At 36.0% G+C, this 18,445-nt stretch overlaps 1 protein-coding gene across 1 annotated transcript; it reads left to right on the top strand.

Moving 5' to 3' along the window:
- The first annotated feature begins 5,324 nt into the window (after window positions 1-5,324).
- Window positions 5,325-15,194, top strand: myog.L (myogenin (myogenic factor 4) L homeolog). The gene is given in 3 exon segments (NM_001085857.1): window positions 5,325-5,849; window positions 9,710-9,788; window positions 14,439-15,194. Coding segments are annotated over 3 exon segments (708 nt in total). The 5' UTR covers window positions 5,325-5,342; the 3' UTR covers window positions 14,561-15,194.
- Window positions 15,195-18,445: the final 3,251 nt, after the last annotated feature.

Below are 18,445 nucleotides of genomic sequence, written 5' to 3'. Positions count from 1 at the left end.
TAACCACAAACCATACATTTCCTCCAATATTCTAACCACACTAGATCAATAAAATATAATTGCTAATTAGTCAAGGTAATGGGCAAAGGCAAAGTATGTTACTACATAATCCTCCTCATAATCTCATTGAAGTGATTCCCTAATGCAGATCCTATCTTAAAGAGCAAGACTTCTTCTATATACACCTTTGGTCAGTATAAGTACAATAAATAGGAGTTTGTGTTTAAAATACATTGTATATTCTTTCAATTGAAAGGGAAAGTATATCCCATTTTCCCACATTAATTCAATGAAAAGGACTTGGACTGGACATACAGTTTGCCTATTATTTTAGTTAGGAAATATGTATGGTTTACAAAGGTTACTCCAAGCTGAAACCTGTTGGATTTATAATTTAAAGACCTTAAATCCCTGCAGTCTGAATGAAGAGTGGGGTGTTGGATTTTTTTGTAGTTAACAACTACATTAGAAATGCTATGACCTACAGTATGTATTACTGTATATGTTTTTTGTTTCTTTTTTTATTTAGTTTACTTCATTATTGTTGTTGAACTTTGTAATTTCACCTGGGGTGGGTTGAGATGTAGAAGGGTAACTGTGACCCGCAATGAATTATGGGTAGCGAGGAAGAAGCCCCATAGTAGGGTCAAAACTAACATAGACAGGTTGTATAGTGTGTGAGCTGATTGTATCTCAATGCGTATCACATCAGAATGTTGCCTGCAATTATTTCACACCAATCACAAAATGCTGCACACGGAGAAAAAAATGTGCCTGGTGGAGTGCAGCGAATGTGTTGGTCACAAAACACAGGATTGCTTCAACTAAGTTGATGTTGAACTTCACCTTTTACACCTTTTTGGAACATTTCGGGAATTATTTCCTTTAGGTCTGTATACAATTGCTCTGTGAGCAATACAACATTGTGCCAGTGCCTGCTATAAATTAATATCAATTGACTTTTGGAATTGATTAGCCAGCAAGTGCTGGGTTTGGTTATAAGCATTGGCCCTATACAATGATTCAACAGGTGAAAAAGTGCAGAGAATGTGTGGGTCAGTGAGTATAATGAAAACATAGGTTGGTGTTGAACTCACATTGTTCTTAACACCTTTTTGGAACATTTCGGGAATTTTCCCCGGAAGGTCTATAAACAATCGCTTTTTGAGGAATATAACAATATGCAATTGCCTTTGGGACCAATAGAGGTTTAATTGCTAAAAAAATTAATACCAATCGACTGTTGGACCTTATTAGCTTACAAGTGCTTGGTGTAGTTATCAGTAGTGGTATTGAACTTTCATAAAAGTTCATTAGGTGGAAAAGTGTACTGTGTTTTTTTACAAAGATTTCAGGTCACATGTAGTACGCTTGGGAGCTCCCAATATACAGTAATATTTTTAAGGCATTGTATGTGTTTTAAATTGTAAATTTGTGTGTTCAAAAGCACTTTACAAATAAAAAGACATTTTTAATTATATCCTGATGAGTGCTGTATATATGGCTTTTTTTCTGGTCATCTGTAAACCCCCCCCAATAATTATAACCACCTCAATCGTAGGTTAATCAGGCTGTTTGCTTAACGGGCACCTAGCCATTTCTGTCAATTAGAATCATCTGTATAAAGGGTATGTAAAGGCAAAAAAATAAAATCCCATTTTTACTTTTTTTAATGAAAAAGAAACCTCCAATATACTTTAATTAAAAAATGTGTACCGTTTTTATAAGAAATCTGACTGTATGCAGTGAAATTCTCCATTCATTTACTGCTGTGGATAGGAATTGTCTTATGGTCCCTAACTGCTGAGCAGGGAAACAATCATACTTATGAACAGCAGGGGGAGGCCCCGCCTTACTTCCCAGCCATGCAGAATTTAAGAAGCTTTGTTTATGACGATCCCTAAGCAGCCCAGACCACTCTGAGCATGTGCAGTCTTGCAAAAATGTTTAACAAAGTTACAAGTTGGTGACCTCCTGTAGCCAACTTTGAAAGCATAAATTATTTCTTTGATTAGGCTTGTGGTGCAGTAAGTTCATGTTTATATTTAGTATACAAAATACAGCATTTCTAGCCTTATTCTATTTTAGACTTTACATGCCCTTCAAACAGAGGGTTTTTCAGTGGGCAGTTGATTTATTTTCACTGTGCTCATACAAACCAGGAAGTGGAATGTTACTTTACTTCCTCATATTTTGCCTTGTTTAGTGCAAGAAATAACAAACACCATAAACATTTACTTATGTAAACAAGAAAAAAAGATGTATTTTTTAAACTCATGTTGACAAGGGAGTATAGTGTCCCTTTAACAGCTGAATAAATGTAGCAAAGTCAAGGGCAGACCCAAATAACAACAGTCAACCATTTCCACAGTTAGTTACAGGCGGTTAATCATGTAGATAAAATGTTACTCTGATAATCCATCACTATAATAAAATGGTGAAAATATATGTAACTCTTCTGGCCTCCGTTGCCAAATTTAGATTATAGGGTTTATATCTTATTATGTCCGCTTAATAACTGGTGTCCGCTTAATAACTGGTCTTCCTAAATAAGTATTAAGGTATTAATAAAACGTGTTGCTGATGACAGATGGTACTTTCTGTCTAGAATAATTAAAATTAGTAATTTAATAACTGACCACTGAAACATGGGTTTTAGCGCAATTACATGGAAAATCTAATTTTATTTATTTATAAAATAGGGCTGATCCTAGGCTTGGCCTTGGTGAGATTAAAGGAACAGTAACACCAAAAAATGAAAGTGTTTTAAAGTAATGAAAATATCATGTAATGTTGCCCTGCACTGGTAAAACCGATCTGTTTGCTTCAGAAACACTACATATAAACAAGCTGCTGTGTAGCAATGGCAGAAATTGAAAAAAGGCTATATGGCACAGGTTAAATAGTGGATAACAGATAGCACTACTATGTTCTACAGAGTTTATCTGTTATCTGCTGTGTAACCTGAGCCTTTTCTTCTTTGAATGGCTGCCCCCATCGCTACACAGCAGCTTATTTATTTAAACAATAGTAGTGTTTCTGAAGCAAACACACAAGTTTTACCAGTGCAGGACAACATTGAATTATTACTTTTCCTTTAACAAATCCATGTCTGATAAATGTTGATCAGATAGTGTTGCTTTGGCTTGATAGTCCTTGAATGGTCAGAGGCAATGAAGGCTGATTGCAGCTGCAACTTGCATGTCTCCAGCTACTCAGAATGTATAAAACTGTTATTTAGACTATGGCAGCAACAAACGGGAGCCATTTATATTTTTGAATAGAAACCTTTCTAATTCCTATAGAAAATTAGCTCAGTTGTGCTTTCACTGCAAATCCAGTTCCCAACTGTTACATTAGGGTGACTAGAGCTAATGTTCTGTTGTGCCACAATTTTTGCTCCCGACCCTAGAGTAAATGCAGTATGGAGCTCATGTCAGTTATATAAAGCACAGTAACAAAATGTACTGACAAAACCACATATTCTTCTCCAACACATTTATCTTGACCACCATACACCTGTTCATGGTAATTCATGGTAATTATTAACATACAAAAGATAGGAGTATCTATGTGAGTGCAAGTTCCTTAGCACCCCCACATGTTTCTAAATAAAGTGATCTCAGCAAACCTCAGAACAGGATGTTGTTGGCTGGTCGGTAGAGCATGCGCCTAATGAGCTGCCACTAGTTAGTAGGCAATGAGTTACATTTTTCGAGTGTACATGTAGACTCACACTGTCTCAGCTCCTAATAATGAACCCCAGTGCTTAAAATAACTTATTATAAATGACTGGAACAAACAGCAGATATGCACAAGATATGGAAAAGGTGTGTGGAACAGCGGTTAAGCAACATGTGTACTGTTTTGTGTACAGCACTTCATATTATTAGTAAAACTTTAGAAGAGTAAAGGTAAGAACAAAAATAAAGTACTGTAAATACACCCCAGACTGATATAACAATTGCCCTATTGGGTTTATTATGTGACCAACTAACCTAAGCAACTTCTACCATAGTTATTTGGTCCATGTAAACTAAAAGGGTACTCCTACTAGTAAGAATAGTAACTCATACTACACATACTACTAAGCACTGAAATACTCCACTGCTTTTTTGTATGCTGGAAATCCTTGGGCTGTGGACACATTCCCTGTCTGTTTTGTTTATGTAAATATTTGTGATCCAGATTATATTAAAATCATGTCTTTAAGAAAGTGCCTAGTCACAGTACAATATTCAACGTACTGGCTTCTAGTTGGACAGCCCATTCTAAAATAACCCATTACGGTATGGGGTCCATTACAGAAACCTATTATGTAGAAAGTTTCAAATTACAGGCATGCCATCTCCCATAGACTCACATTTTAAAAAACTGATGCTTTTCCTTTACCTGATCCAAACTAGGAAATAATTAATCCTTATTAGAGGTATTTTTGCAGAGCTGGGCCAGCCAGGAGCCCTAGGCAACTTGTCTGGCCACGGCTGAGCGTGCGCAGGCGAATTGGCGCTTGTGTGCGCACATGCCTATTAGAGCTCGTGTGTGAATGTGCGCAATGGAGCACTCTTGTGCGCAATAACAGAGTGTGTGCATGCGTAGGAGCACAAAAGATGAAGAAAATACCAGCGGCAGTCGGGGAGAGAGGGGACAGGACATGGGGTAGGCGCCCTAGGCACCTGCCTACACTGCCTACCCCTAGTTCCGTCCCTGCTGCCTTTATTTTGTATTGTCCCTCTTGTATTCTCTGTATCAGATTAGATCAGATCAGATGAAATATAATTGTACAATTCTCAGTGGTAACAGGCACCTTCATTGATCCATACATTACATATGAGTGTACAGTATATGGCACAACAGCAACATTCTGAAATATATAATGCTCCCGTTCTGTATTATTTTTCCTGTATTGGTATCCTTATTTTAAAGCATTCCAGTGTAATGGGATATAAAGAAACACACAGTCCACACACAAGCATATACACAGGGTAATTAGTGTATATATACAATATAGATATATATATAGCCATTTATATACACTCTAATATCTGTTACATGAACTTGAGTACTAAAAGGATTTTTGAAGGGGAATTTTTCTTTTGTTTTCCCCCCCCCCCCGCCTGAATCCTCCAGGGAGAATCCCTTCTTTTTCAAATGTAAAAAAAAGTTTTGATGTCAGGCAACAGCTAAATAGTGGATCAGATTTCGTGAATGTTTTCTATATTTATCTGCGTGATTTAATGCTGGGCAGAGGGTTTAAATGGCATCAAACAGTTGGTGTGAAGAATAGAAGTGCAGTTGCTGTGTAGTTGTCGAAAGGAAACACTTCTAGACAGTCCTTTATAATGGAGCTTTTTGAAACCAGCCCTTATTTCTTTCCAGACCAAAGGTTTTATGACAACGATAACTATTTCTCTGCAAGGTTCCCCACATATGAGCAAACTGGGTTTCAAGATCGTGGCACGGTGGGGATATGTGCTGATGGAGTTTTACTGCAGGGCTCAGGGATTGAAGATAAGGTTTCTCCCCATCCCACTGTAAACCAACAAGAACATTGCCCTGGACAATGCCTGCCATGGGCCTGCAAGGTATGCAAGAGGAAGACGGTTTCCATGGACAGAAGGAGGGCTGCTACCTTGCGGGAAAAGCGCAGGTTAAAAAAAGTCAATGAGGCATTTGAAGCCCTGAAAAGAAGCACTCTACTGAACCCTAACCAAAGGCTTCCCAAGGTTGAAATCTTAAGGAGTGCCATCCAGTATATAGAACGTTTACAGACACTATTGGCTTCCCTTAACCAGCAGGAGAGGGACCAGAGAGATTTATTGTTCATCAGTAATGGATCCCAGCGGGTGGTAGGTAAAACCTTGTATAGTGTTTATCAATGTGTTTCATCCAGGAATCTCAATTGTTTTCCACAAGCTTGTCTACACATAACAACCTTCTCAGAGCCGCACTACACTGAACATAAATCATCATGCTATCTGTTTGAGTGTAATTTTTTATGTGCTGCTAAAATTGCTCATATACCTTGCCTTCAGTTTTACACTTCTACAAGAAGCCAATGTGTCATAAAGCTACAAGGGAAGAGGTTTTTTTTGGGGAGAGGGCTCAGTTGTTGTAAGTGAAATTAGGTAATTTTCATTATATAATATAATTTTTCTGTATTTATAATTTAACCCTCTATAATCGTATGATAATATACATGGGCTTTTAACAAAATGAGCAGAAATAATTTTGCTGATATAAATGAGAAGAGGAGCCAAATCATGTGAAAGAGCAGGTGTCTCCAATAATAATATAAAAAAGAAATTGTCAAAATTGTCAAAACAATTGTGACATTGTTTGGCTAAGAAATATAAATCTTTGTGAATTTAACCTTAAGAGGGGGAATCAATGATAATAATGAATGTACTGAAGTTCAATATAATCAAAGACACCAAGGGGCCGATTCATTAACTTCGAGTGAAGGATTCGAAGTAAAAAAACTTCGAATTTCGAAGTGTTTTTTGGGCTACTTCGACCATCGAATGGGCTAGTTCGACCTTCGACTACGACTACGAATCGAAAGATTCGAAGAAAAAATCGTTCGACTATTCGACCATTCGATAGTCGAAGTACTGTCTCTTTAAAAAAAAACTTCGACCCCCTAGTTCGGCAGATAAAAGCTACCGAAGTCAATGTTAGCCTACGGGGAAGGTCCCCATAGGCTTGCCTAAGTTTTTTTGATCGAAGGATATTCCTTCGATAGTTGGATTCAAATCCTTCGAATCGTTCGATTCGAAGGATTTAATCGTTCGATCGAAGGAATAATCCTTCGATCGTACGATCGCAGAATTTGCGCTAAATCCTTCGACTTCGATATTCGAAGTCGATGGATTTCAATTCCTAGTCGAATATCGAGGGTTAATTAACCCTCGATATTCGACCCTTGATGAATCGGCCCCCAAATCTCAGATCTTTTATTTGCATGCTAAAGGTTACAAAACCTATTAATATTACTACATTGCTGCACTTTCATGTAAGTATTGAGATATAATTAGTGTTTCCCACTATAGCTGCTGTAGAACTACAATGTTCAAAATCTCATCCTTCACCAGCATGTCCTGCTTCAATCGGTACATCAATAATGTGCAAAGTGGTCTCTCCATTTTGTTTATTTTGCTAAGGTACAGATGCAAAACTGTTGTTTCAAATTCTATCCAGGCAAAAAATGAAGTACGATATGGGGGTGGGTTTAAACCAGGGAGCAGGGAGAATAGAGAGAAAGATTTTAGGTTTAGACAGAACATGTTTTGCTCAATTATGTTTTTAGTATGTTTCGTTAATGTACAGTATGTCAGTTTACAGTATATTTGTCATTATTCTTTGACTAAAACACTTGTAAGGTCTTTACATTTAGGGACACCTGTCTAAATTTGTGTTTGCTCTGACCATGCTCACTGAATTTAAAGAGGGTTTCTGCCTTAAGTAATACTACAGCAAGAAAAAAGCATGTGCTCAGTTCCATTGCATATAGTCATCAGTATCACCATGCAAAATTGTAACAGATATGTGGTCCGGTATACGGAAACCTGTTATCCAGAAAGCTATAAAAAACACAGACAAGCCATCTCTGATAGACACCTTTGTAATCAAATAATTCACATTTTTAAAATGGAATAATAAAACATATTGACTGGATCCTAATTAAGATATAATTAATCCTTATTGGAGGCAAGTCAGTCTTACTGGGTTTAAATAATGTTTAAAGGTTGCAGACTTAAGGGATACCTTATCTGGAAAACCCCAGGTCCCAAGCATTCTGGATAACCGGTCCCATGCCTGTAGTTAAAAACTCAAAATACCAAAATATTGCTCCCTGCATAATAGACAGGATTTTACTGAATACATTTCAGTGTCTTTGGAACTCGTTTCTTTTCTGTAACTGGTAGAATTTTTGTGATTCAGTGGAAATTTTCATCTGGATGAACTTGATGTTCTTCTATTCTTTAAACAAACACACACACACATGAGAACTGTTCAATTTAGCAATTCATGTGTATGTGGAAATGTGTCCCCCTATCTCATCACTCGGCCAATGGGCAGACCCATTAGCACAGAATTTCCCCATGTTTGGCCAGCTTAAAGTCTATTTAAAGTCAAGAAATCGAAACTATCTTAGACTTGGACATTGCAATGCCCAGAAAATAGTGACAAGGCTGCTTATATGATCTGAAAGTGAATAAAACACACACACTGTTAACAAATACTAGAACATGATCTCCATCTCTTTTCCTGTCCTAAAGCCTTTCATTGGAATATCTGAACTTTAGCCTGGAATAATAGAGGACTCAGCTTACTATATGATCTTAAACCACTAGAATCATATTGATCCTGCTATAATAACTGCGTTGGTAGCTGAAGACGCTCATTTTCTCCCAGTTTGCTGGGTACAAATGTAAGATTGTATCCCTAAAAAATACTCAACACTGTTTCTATTGATTGAAGATTTAATTTAAAATTGAAGCTCTGGCTTCCATCAGCTGTGGTGCCCTCAAAAGAATGACATCTGACATATTTACAAAAACATTGCATAGCCTCTATAACAGCACCACCCTTGATCATTCAGCCATACATGAACCGAAAACATTCATTAGTCGTCCATTATTTATAAAATATGTGTGCAATCATAGCATGTGTCTGTTTTTCCCATATATTGCTTTGGACTGTTTAGCTGACCTATTGATTTTGGGCTTAAATTAGGACACTTCAGACAGCCATCAGAAAAATCTTTCATTGTGTTACATAAATAACTATCATTCCTTTTTGCTGTCACCCTTGATGTCAATGTCATGAGGTCATTATATTACATAGCACTGACCCTTAATACACCTAACATTGTGTAGTTATTTCCTAACTGCTTTTTAGAAGCAATATTCTTACAATACACTATTATAAGAAATGCATCTTTTGTAAAAGACATATAGGTTTATAGTGCAGTAGCAGAGCCTTAACAGACCATGCAGGTATACGCCTCTGTTCCACCACTAGTGTATAATGGTATTGTCTTGGTTGATCTCCAGTAAATTAATCTCTTTCTCTCAAGAAATGCAAATGTATTATGATATCTACGATATATTGTGTAGTACAGTGCCAACCTGTAATAAGTAGCTGCAGAAATTCTGCACATGTAGCAATTTCAAACATTTTTCTTTTTTGTCTTATAAGAGGAATTAATAATGAATTTTGTTCTTAGTAAAGAGTCTGACTATCAAATTGAAAAGTTGGTACATCATAGGCAGAATTAGTATACCTGTGTGGATGTCTCCTTAGTTATTTGCTATACATATACTAGTGTCCTAATTTGCTACAAGTAACTTCTGTATGTAACACATCCATGTATCTTCCTAATCTAACACTTGGCTTGTGCTTTTTGGCCAATTGACACTTTTAAGGTGACTTTTCCTTATTATCCAGTCACCTTTGGAAAGTATAATGGCAATATATTATATTAAGAGAAAAAAATTAAAACTTCATACAACAAGAGTAGCATATGGGCAATCTTTGTACCTTGTACTTGATCCCAACTAAGATATAATTAATCCTTATTGGAAGCAAAACCAGCCTGTTGGTTTAATTTAGCGTTGACATGATTTTCTAGTAGACAATGGAAAGACCACAGGCCCAGAGGATTCTGGATAACGTGTAATGTAACAATTACTATATATTGCAGGTATCAAGTGAATGTGGATCAAGCTCTTCTTCTTGTAGTCCTGAATGGAATGACTCTGACTTTAGTGGCAGCCAAAGTGGTAAGTAATTTAACCTTAAACCTTTTCAAGACTGGAAACAGTTCCGTTTAACATAGAAATTAATCTGTCCAACTGCTGCTTAATATGAAATTTTACATTGACAAACAAAAAATATACACAGTGTTAATGCCTAATAAAAACATGCAATATTATTTACTTGAAAAATGTGGATTCCACTGCTGTTCACACATTCCCATTTTAACCCTGTGTTGTTTTTAGAATAAATAATAGAGGAAACAGTGTTCAACTTTGATCTATCGCAGGTAGAACAAAGAAAAGGCTGTGCTGTTATTTGCATTCTGATACACCCAAAAGAGAAGAAATTCAGCCCTGTCCAAATGTAACTATCATTTAAGATACCAATACATCATTTCTTACATTACTTTTATGCAGATTATATTAAAATAGGACTACAGAAATGATTATATTTTCATTAAAATAAAAAGTAAATCAGAAAATTGTTTTCCTAGAAAGGTCAAACTGCGTTCTGGATGTTAATGGATAAAACTGGGACAGAAATCCCTTTAGGGCTTCAAATTGTGCATTAAAGATTATGTGCACCATTAAAAAAAATCACATGTTCACAATAATGCATTTAAATGTAAATAAGTAACTGGCTGAAATGGCAATATTTCATAGAACCAACCAAAGCTGGTAGTTCTATACAAAGCAGGCCAAGTGGCAGAATAAGGTGACCTGTGAAATCATGGAATGAAGAATTAGACATAAAGTTATTTAGTCAGCTAGTTTTTTTCTTCTGAATATGGGACTCTGGTTAATTGGAATGCATTCTGTAATGGTTTATAGAAAAAACAGAATTATAATACGCAACAATTATATTCTGATCCAATGAAACGTACTAATATGCTAATTATGTCAGGTGGAAGAGAACTAAATTGGGCTGAATTGGAGTTATTTTATGCACTTTACATACTGTAACACATACAGAAAGTGATTTTTAATATCTTTATACATTTTAGTAAGGGGGCACATTATTTATTATTAGCTACTACCCAGTGTACAGTTAACTCAAAAGATACTGAGATCTTTGTTTCTTAACTGTATTTCATTTGATTGGCATTACTTTCATTCCTCATTTCTCCATTTCCCTTGACTTTTATCCCCTCCCCATCTTGATCCTTCTCCTACATCACCTATTCACCTGCCTCTATACCTGTCTGTAGACACCATTACTTTATTTTGATGTATTCTGCACTGTGCATTTACTGTCAGCATGATCAGTGGCGCTTGTACATAAAGGGTTAAACAGAGCAGAAAAGCAGGCAATATCCCTAATCTTATATATATATATATATATATATATATATACGATAACAAACAAGGGAAAGTTGTGCTCACCACTATTTTTTAAAACCATTAGGCGGGGGTGCAATGAGGCTGTGACCACAAAATACATATAGTCAAATATAAGAGTCCTCTGCACTCAACCCATTATCAATATATTTAAGACAGCGACATTTTGTGCATACTGCTACTAAAAAATGCCTTACCCTTTAAACAAAACAGGGATTGTTTGTCCATATAGTGCAATATATTTAAGCTGGCCAACTACGTCAAAGTCATCCCATATCTGGCCAGTCCTATGCTCAATTTTATCTGATTCATTAAAAATTCTATTGCTTCATTATACATTTTACAAAGGGACTAGGTTTTACCTGCAACTTAATTGCTGCTTTCAAAGTAAACCTCCATACTTGGCTGCCCTTTTATTAGACACCAGTGGGATCACCTGACTATAGCTGGGAAGGGTGGGAGCTACAACATGGAGCTGGTCACTGCTCCTGTATAACTATAACAAACAAGGGAAAGTTGTGCTCACCACTATTTTTTAAAACCATTAGGTGGGGGTGCAATGAGGCTGTGACCACAAAATACATATAGTCAACTACAAGAGTCCTCTGCACTCAACCCATTATCAATATATTTAAGACAGCGACATTTTGTGCATACTGCTGTCGCTGTCTTAAATATATTGATAATGGGTTGAGTGCAGAGGACTCTTGTATTTGACTATATATATATATATATATATATATATATATATATATATATATATATATATATATATATATATATATATATAGTATATAGTCTAAAACATACGTGGCTGAAAAAAAATATATGCAATAAAAAATCTACAGCATCTACAACTGCTTTGCAATGATAAAAGCAGTTCAGATATAAATAAAAGCCTTTAGTTTTTTAAGCAGAATTTCACCTAACAAATAGCGTTATTTTGTTGACAGTGACAATATATCTTGTTTTTTCATCCCTCACCTTTCTGCTACTCCAGCTGTGTCCTGTCAATGGAGTGTAAACTTCCTGAAAGGGGTTTGAACACCAGGCAGGAGCATAAATTGAGAGCAGAGTGAGAAGTTACAACAGACAAGTGAAAAATTCAGCCTGGCATTCCATTAATTCTCTGCCTGAGGTCAATGACCCCAGAAACTAAACAATACTTTAAATTCCACACCACAGGGGTCACAACAGAAAGTTACACATTAAGGGGCCTATTTATTAAAGCTCGATATTTTGTGGTCAAGTTTTATGTCTAAAACATACTCAATTATTTATTTAAGATTATATTATCCTGTGATTGTGAAATATTGAAAAGCCTACTGAGTTATACCAAACACTCAAGCAATCTTTAAGGAAACCCCAAGTGAGTTAATGAACCCAATAACCTTGCCAATATCTGTTTTTTAAAAAATTATTAAATTGGCAGCTTTAAGAACTTTTCAGAAAAAAAACGTTCACAGAAAAAACTGATGTTGACAAGGTTATCAGGCCCAAAACCCAGAGTGAGCTCATTAACTTCTGTAAAAACCCAAAAGCTCGAGCAATCTTAATCGGACCCTTTAGGGCTTTAGTTATTTAGGGGCCCATTTACTTAGTTCGAGTGAAGGAATAGAATAAAAAAAAACGTTGAATTTGGAATGTTTTTTTTGGCTACTTCGACCTTCGACTACGACTTTGAATCGAACGATTCCAACTAAAAATCGTTTCAATATTCGACCATTCGACAATCGAAGTACTGTCTCTTTAAAAAAAACTTTGAACCCCTACTTCGCCTAAAACCTACCGAGGTGCAAGGTTAGCCTATTGGGAAGGTCCCCATTGGCTTCCTAGCAATTTTTTGGTCGAAGAAAAATCGGTTGATCGATGGATTAAAATCCTTCGAATCGAACGATTCAAAGGATTTAATCGTTCGATCGTACTATTTGCGGTAAATCCTTCGACTTCGATATTCAAAGTCGAAGGATTTACATTCGGCAGTCGAAATATCGAGGGTTAATTAACCCTCAATATTCAACCATATGTAAATCTGCCCCTTAGTCAAATTTGTGTAATTTAAGAAGTTTTTTTCAGCCTTGACTCACATTTTTATAAACCACAAATGTGTACTTATTTATTAAAAGATTTTAACGTAGAAAGCACAAACTAATAAAACAACAGAAGGAATCCAAATACTAATATGAAAACGTCGAATGATTTTACAATTGGAGACGGTCAGGTCCCTTTTGACTTCTACATTAACCTCCCCAGCTTTTAGATGAAGACGTTTTGTATTAGAGTAATTATTTTAATACATAATATTTTGCACAAAAAAAGTTTGATTTAGGGAAAAAAAATACGAACATTAATAAATTGGCCCCTATGATACAGCCAATGGGGCCTATATGCAACCCTCAAGGCAATACGTTTAAAATCATCAATGGGGCTTAATGCATTGCTCTTGGTTTGTAGAAAGAAAATAGTTTATAGGGAATCTAAAATATTTTTAAAGTAACTTTATGAGACCCCTTCCATCCTCAAACTTTCAAGAATATATAATAGAATATAATTTGGGAAATATAGAGGGAAAGGTCCATTGTAAAAGTGGGGCACAGAGATATACTGTAAAATACATTTTAATCTACTGCTATGAAAACAAATTAAGAATAAAGGCTCCATGATTATCCCTAATGTTGCCATAATGTTTCCAACAGAGACAAAATCATGGCAACAACCAGGTGTCAAATACAGTATATACCTTGCAAAATTGTTTCTATTTAAAACTTATTTATCAAGTCTATAAATAAGTAACTAAAGGCTAGTTAGGCTTACATATAGACTGATAGATAAGGCACTTTTCTTTCTAAGGACAACTTCAGACAAGCTATGGGGTGACCTAATGTGCCAGGATTTGTGGAAAGGCCACCTAGGCCCGGGCCTAGGGAGGTAGGATTTTAGGGGGGCAGCATGCTGCCCAATCACACCCACATTGGTTCAAAAACACTGGGGCATATACAATCATTTTTTACATTTCCCATGCACCAATCCCCATTGCTACGGTCCAGATGATGAAAATTTGCACAAATAAAGGGGATGGGACAGGGGCGACGAACAGCAGTGGGCCTAGGGGCACCCACTATGTACAGTAAATCCGGCCCTGACAACAGATCAGGAGCTTAACACATCTGAAAACTGCAGTAGATCCCTCCACCTCGCATGACTAGAAAGTCCTGGCAATAACTTGTTATTAACTTTAAGTGAATAATCATTTGTTTAGGTCAATGTGCTCATAATATACAGCATAGTGCCCTTTGTAATACCTTGACTATAACGTGCCGTTCTTTTATTACCTAGATCATCTCTTGAGTGAAGACTCTTCCGAGCAACGTGATATCAATTCCTTGTCATCGATTGTCGACAGCATCACATCTGGGGAGGTGTCTATAACTTATACCGAGCAACATATTCAGAATTAAGCACTCTGCACTATTGGTGTGGTTTATTTTTGGACCTATATGTAAGCATACAAGGCTTCTGAAATATAATATCAAGGACTCATAGTGCTATTCCATATAATGCCTTCTGCCCCCCCCAAACAGATTTTATTTCCTATTGATGTGAATAGGTTATACTTCCTGGCACTGAGAATTCCCACCCATCATAGACAAATATGCATTTATTAACCCAGAATGACTAAATCGCCTTCAAAGGCCGTTATTTAATTAAATTATTAAATCAAATTGTTAAAACCTTAATTAAATTTAAATAAATAATTTAAAGAAGAGCAATACTATATTTATTCACTTAAATAATCAATAATCTTATTAAAAGTCCCAGTATTGTTAAAAATATAGTCTGAAAATTCTAAAAAAAAACTTCAGAAAAATTCCATGTTTTGGTATGAAATTTTTAATATATTTTCATAGTGATTTTTATTTGTGTGTGTTTCTTTGCAATTTTTTTTTTACTCTGGGGCCAATATTTTTTATTTTACTGCAATGCTGTTTGACCAACTTATGGCCTTTTTTTAAATGTGTGGATTTGCTACTCTTGTTTTTTATTTTTTCTAACTTATTTTGATATTTTTAAATAAAAGATATGTTGTTTGATTATCTTTGTGTACGTTGATTTTAATAGCAGGGCTAGTTCACTCATGGTTTTATTAGCATGTCTATTTGTAAAAACTATTAAAGGAAAACTATACCCCCAAAATGAATACTTAAGCAACAGACAGTTTATATCAAATTGAATGACATATTAAAGAATCTTACCAAACTGGAATATATATTTACATAAATCTTGCCCTTTTACATCTCTTGCCTTGATCCACCATTTCGTGACTCTATCTGTGCTGCCTCAGAGATCGCCTGACCAGAAATACTGCAACTCTAACTGTAACAGGAAGAAGTGAGGAAGCAAAAGGCGGAACTCTGTCTGTTAATTGGCTCATGTGACCTTACATGTGGTTTGTATGTGTGCACAGTGAATCTTACGATCTCGGGGCGGCCCTTATTTTTTAAAATGGCAATTTTCTATTTATGATTACCCAATGGCACATACTACTAAAAAAGTATATTATTATGATAATGGTTTATTTACATGAAGCAGGGTTTTACACATGAGCTGTTTTACTCAGTATCTTTTAATAGAGACCTACATTGTTTGGGGGGTATAGTTTTCCTTTAAAGACTGAGATTTTAGTGCTTTTAGTTGCATAAAAATGTGCAGTGTTTAAAAAAGGTGTTAGTCTTATCACAACTTGTTTTTATTCATAGTACCCTTGCTACCCTGAAATACTTCAGGAATTTCCCTGTTAAATAGTCTAAAAGAAAATGAATGTACAGGGTGCAAATGCAACTAAGGGGGGTTATTAAAGTCCAATAAGTAAAATATTGAAAGAATATTGTTTTTTGGGGGGGTTAGCCCAAAAATCTGACTTTTTTGGGGTTACGGGCAAAATTAAGTTTTCGAGTATCAAGTTTTTACGTAAGAATCTGCCCCACAGTCTCAGAGAAAGCCCTCCTGAATAGTTCAGCCAACTCAGCCACATAAGAGATTCAGAAAGATATTTCAATGAAAGAGAATTGTAATAGTTGAATCGCTGCATGTTAGCAGGATTAACTAGAGCAGCTCTACGGCATCTTTTTGTTCATTGAAAAGAGTAAAAAACACTTTAGATGGGTACAGTAGTTATATTGTTATGTAAATATCTATTTACATAGCACCAAAAGACTATACAGTAATTTAAAAGGCATAAACACAAACAGGGGCACAGTTGTTATTATATATTAGACATCGGGAATAAATGCTTCAGTTCATAGTAAGAATGAGGTCTCTGCCCTAAAGATCAAACAGTCAAAAAGTTCAGTTGCTAATGAATGCTAAATCAGGCAAGAGCTCTAACAACCATATAGTTTAAGCTGTAAACAGCACAGAGATAGAGCTGCCCCTCCTATTCACAGGAAATTATTAATAAACATTGGGCAAACCTACATCTGGGAAGTGACCAATATCAACCAATGCCCACTGTTCATAAATGACCCCCAATGCCTGCCTGTGCTGTTCTCAGCAGAAAGTCTGTATTCACTGTATAGTTCTGCATCCACACATCTTCGCTTAATGATCTTACAACAAAAATATGAAGCGCAAAATTCAAATGCAGTGCAATTGCATCCAATTCAACACCCACATCGCGCCTGAAGTGACGCCTTCATTGTGGGAAGAATCGGTTACGTCTGAAATTGCTCTTTGCTCACTACGTCAGGGTACGTGAAAAAGCCCTGAAGACTCCTTAGCAGAAACCAAATTATATATTTGGTTTTATTAACTTTAGCAACAAAAAAGCTGGATAGTGGACAGAAGAAGCCCACTAAGGAAGGGTCTTTACAGTATTTACAGTATATCACTGCAAGAACAATTAACTATTTAATAAATGTTACATTCACACATTCACAAGGAGATGTTGTTTTAATTTCCTTTTCTCCAATGTCTCATTATATGCAAGAACATGAAAGTGAAAATTGGTGTGCATGAAAACAAAGAAAAGGCCAAGGATAAAGGCTTTACAGATTTATTAGAAGACGTATATTACATCAGGTAACTTTGCACAAAGCAAATATAATTATTAGAAATATGTTTTTGAAGTTAGTCTGAACTGCAACCTCTTTGGAAAAGGCAGCATTTTATATTAAGATGTTTAACCTGCACATTTAGGGGGTTATCCGAATAGAAAAAAATTTTTATGGAGCTTTTCTGCAATCCGATTAATTCGGGCTATTTTATTAATAAATAAGAGCATGGAAGTTTGGTCATGGATTTTTAAATAAAATTAGATAAATTCGGATTTTAGTAAATAACCCCCTTAAACTCAGATGACCATGTCTCCCAACTTCTCCTTACAGATTTCACCTTTTATAAGGTGCTGGCAGAGGTACTTCCAGGGCCGAATTTCCCTTGAGGGCACCCGGAGACCAGCGTCCCTGCTCCATCCTATAGCATCCTTTCCATACCGAAGCAATTAGGGCTCCAGAAACAGGCAAACTACCCATACAGCTGGGCGGCATGCCACCCTAGGTTTGGGCCTTTGTGGCCTCACCGCAAATTTGGGCCTGGGCACTTTAGCTCAAACATTTATCAGTAAAAACAAGAAACTGTAGCACATGATAACCCCATTTAGGGTGGTGGCACATGCTGCTACTTGGGGAGATTAGTTGCCCACTGACAAATTGACTATTCTTTGGCGACTAATCTCCCTGAAATGAATAGAATGTGAATCAGCGGCAGGATGGCACTCGGATCACTTCGGCTTTCCGAAGTCCCCTGAAGTTTCCTTCAAACAGCATGTACTTCTTGTTTGCAATATTGATGGGAAACGTTACTCAAAAACTACATTCAAGTCCCATTCATATGCATGTAATCTAATCAACACATAAAAAGTGTAAATATTTTGTACATTTGGTTTCAATAGTTTCAATAAATATTGGTAAAACAAGTTATCCGCTAAACATTTGGGGGCCTGAAAAAAATTTGTTGTGGGGCACAGTAATATCTAGTTACGCCACTGTCTAGACCCGCAATTTTTATTAAAAAATTGATGCTAAAGGTATAAAAGTATAAATTGTGATGTGCTTTATAAAGTGTAGTTTACTCTGTATATTAACTGCCTCTAAGTTGTGCTGTACTTGTATACCGAAAAGTTGCTATATCAGGTTTTAGTGGAAAACTATATCAATAGGTAAGTGCTTATTTTTATTGCCTAATAAGCCATGCATCAGTACTATGTACTGTACATGCTAGTTTAGTGCTTTATTTATTACACAACCAGCGGAAAAAGATTAAATACTCTGCTTGTTTAAAATGCA

Source organism: Xenopus laevis, chromosome 2L, assembly GCF_017654675.1.
Source record: "Xenopus laevis strain J_2021 chromosome 2L, Xenopus_laevis_v10.1, whole genome shotgun sequence".
NCBI classification, from domain to species: domain Eukaryota; kingdom Metazoa; phylum Chordata; class Amphibia; order Anura; family Pipidae; genus Xenopus; species Xenopus laevis.
The sequence above is the reverse complement of the archived record's forward strand: the minus strand, read 5'-3'. Positions and strand labels throughout refer to the sequence as shown.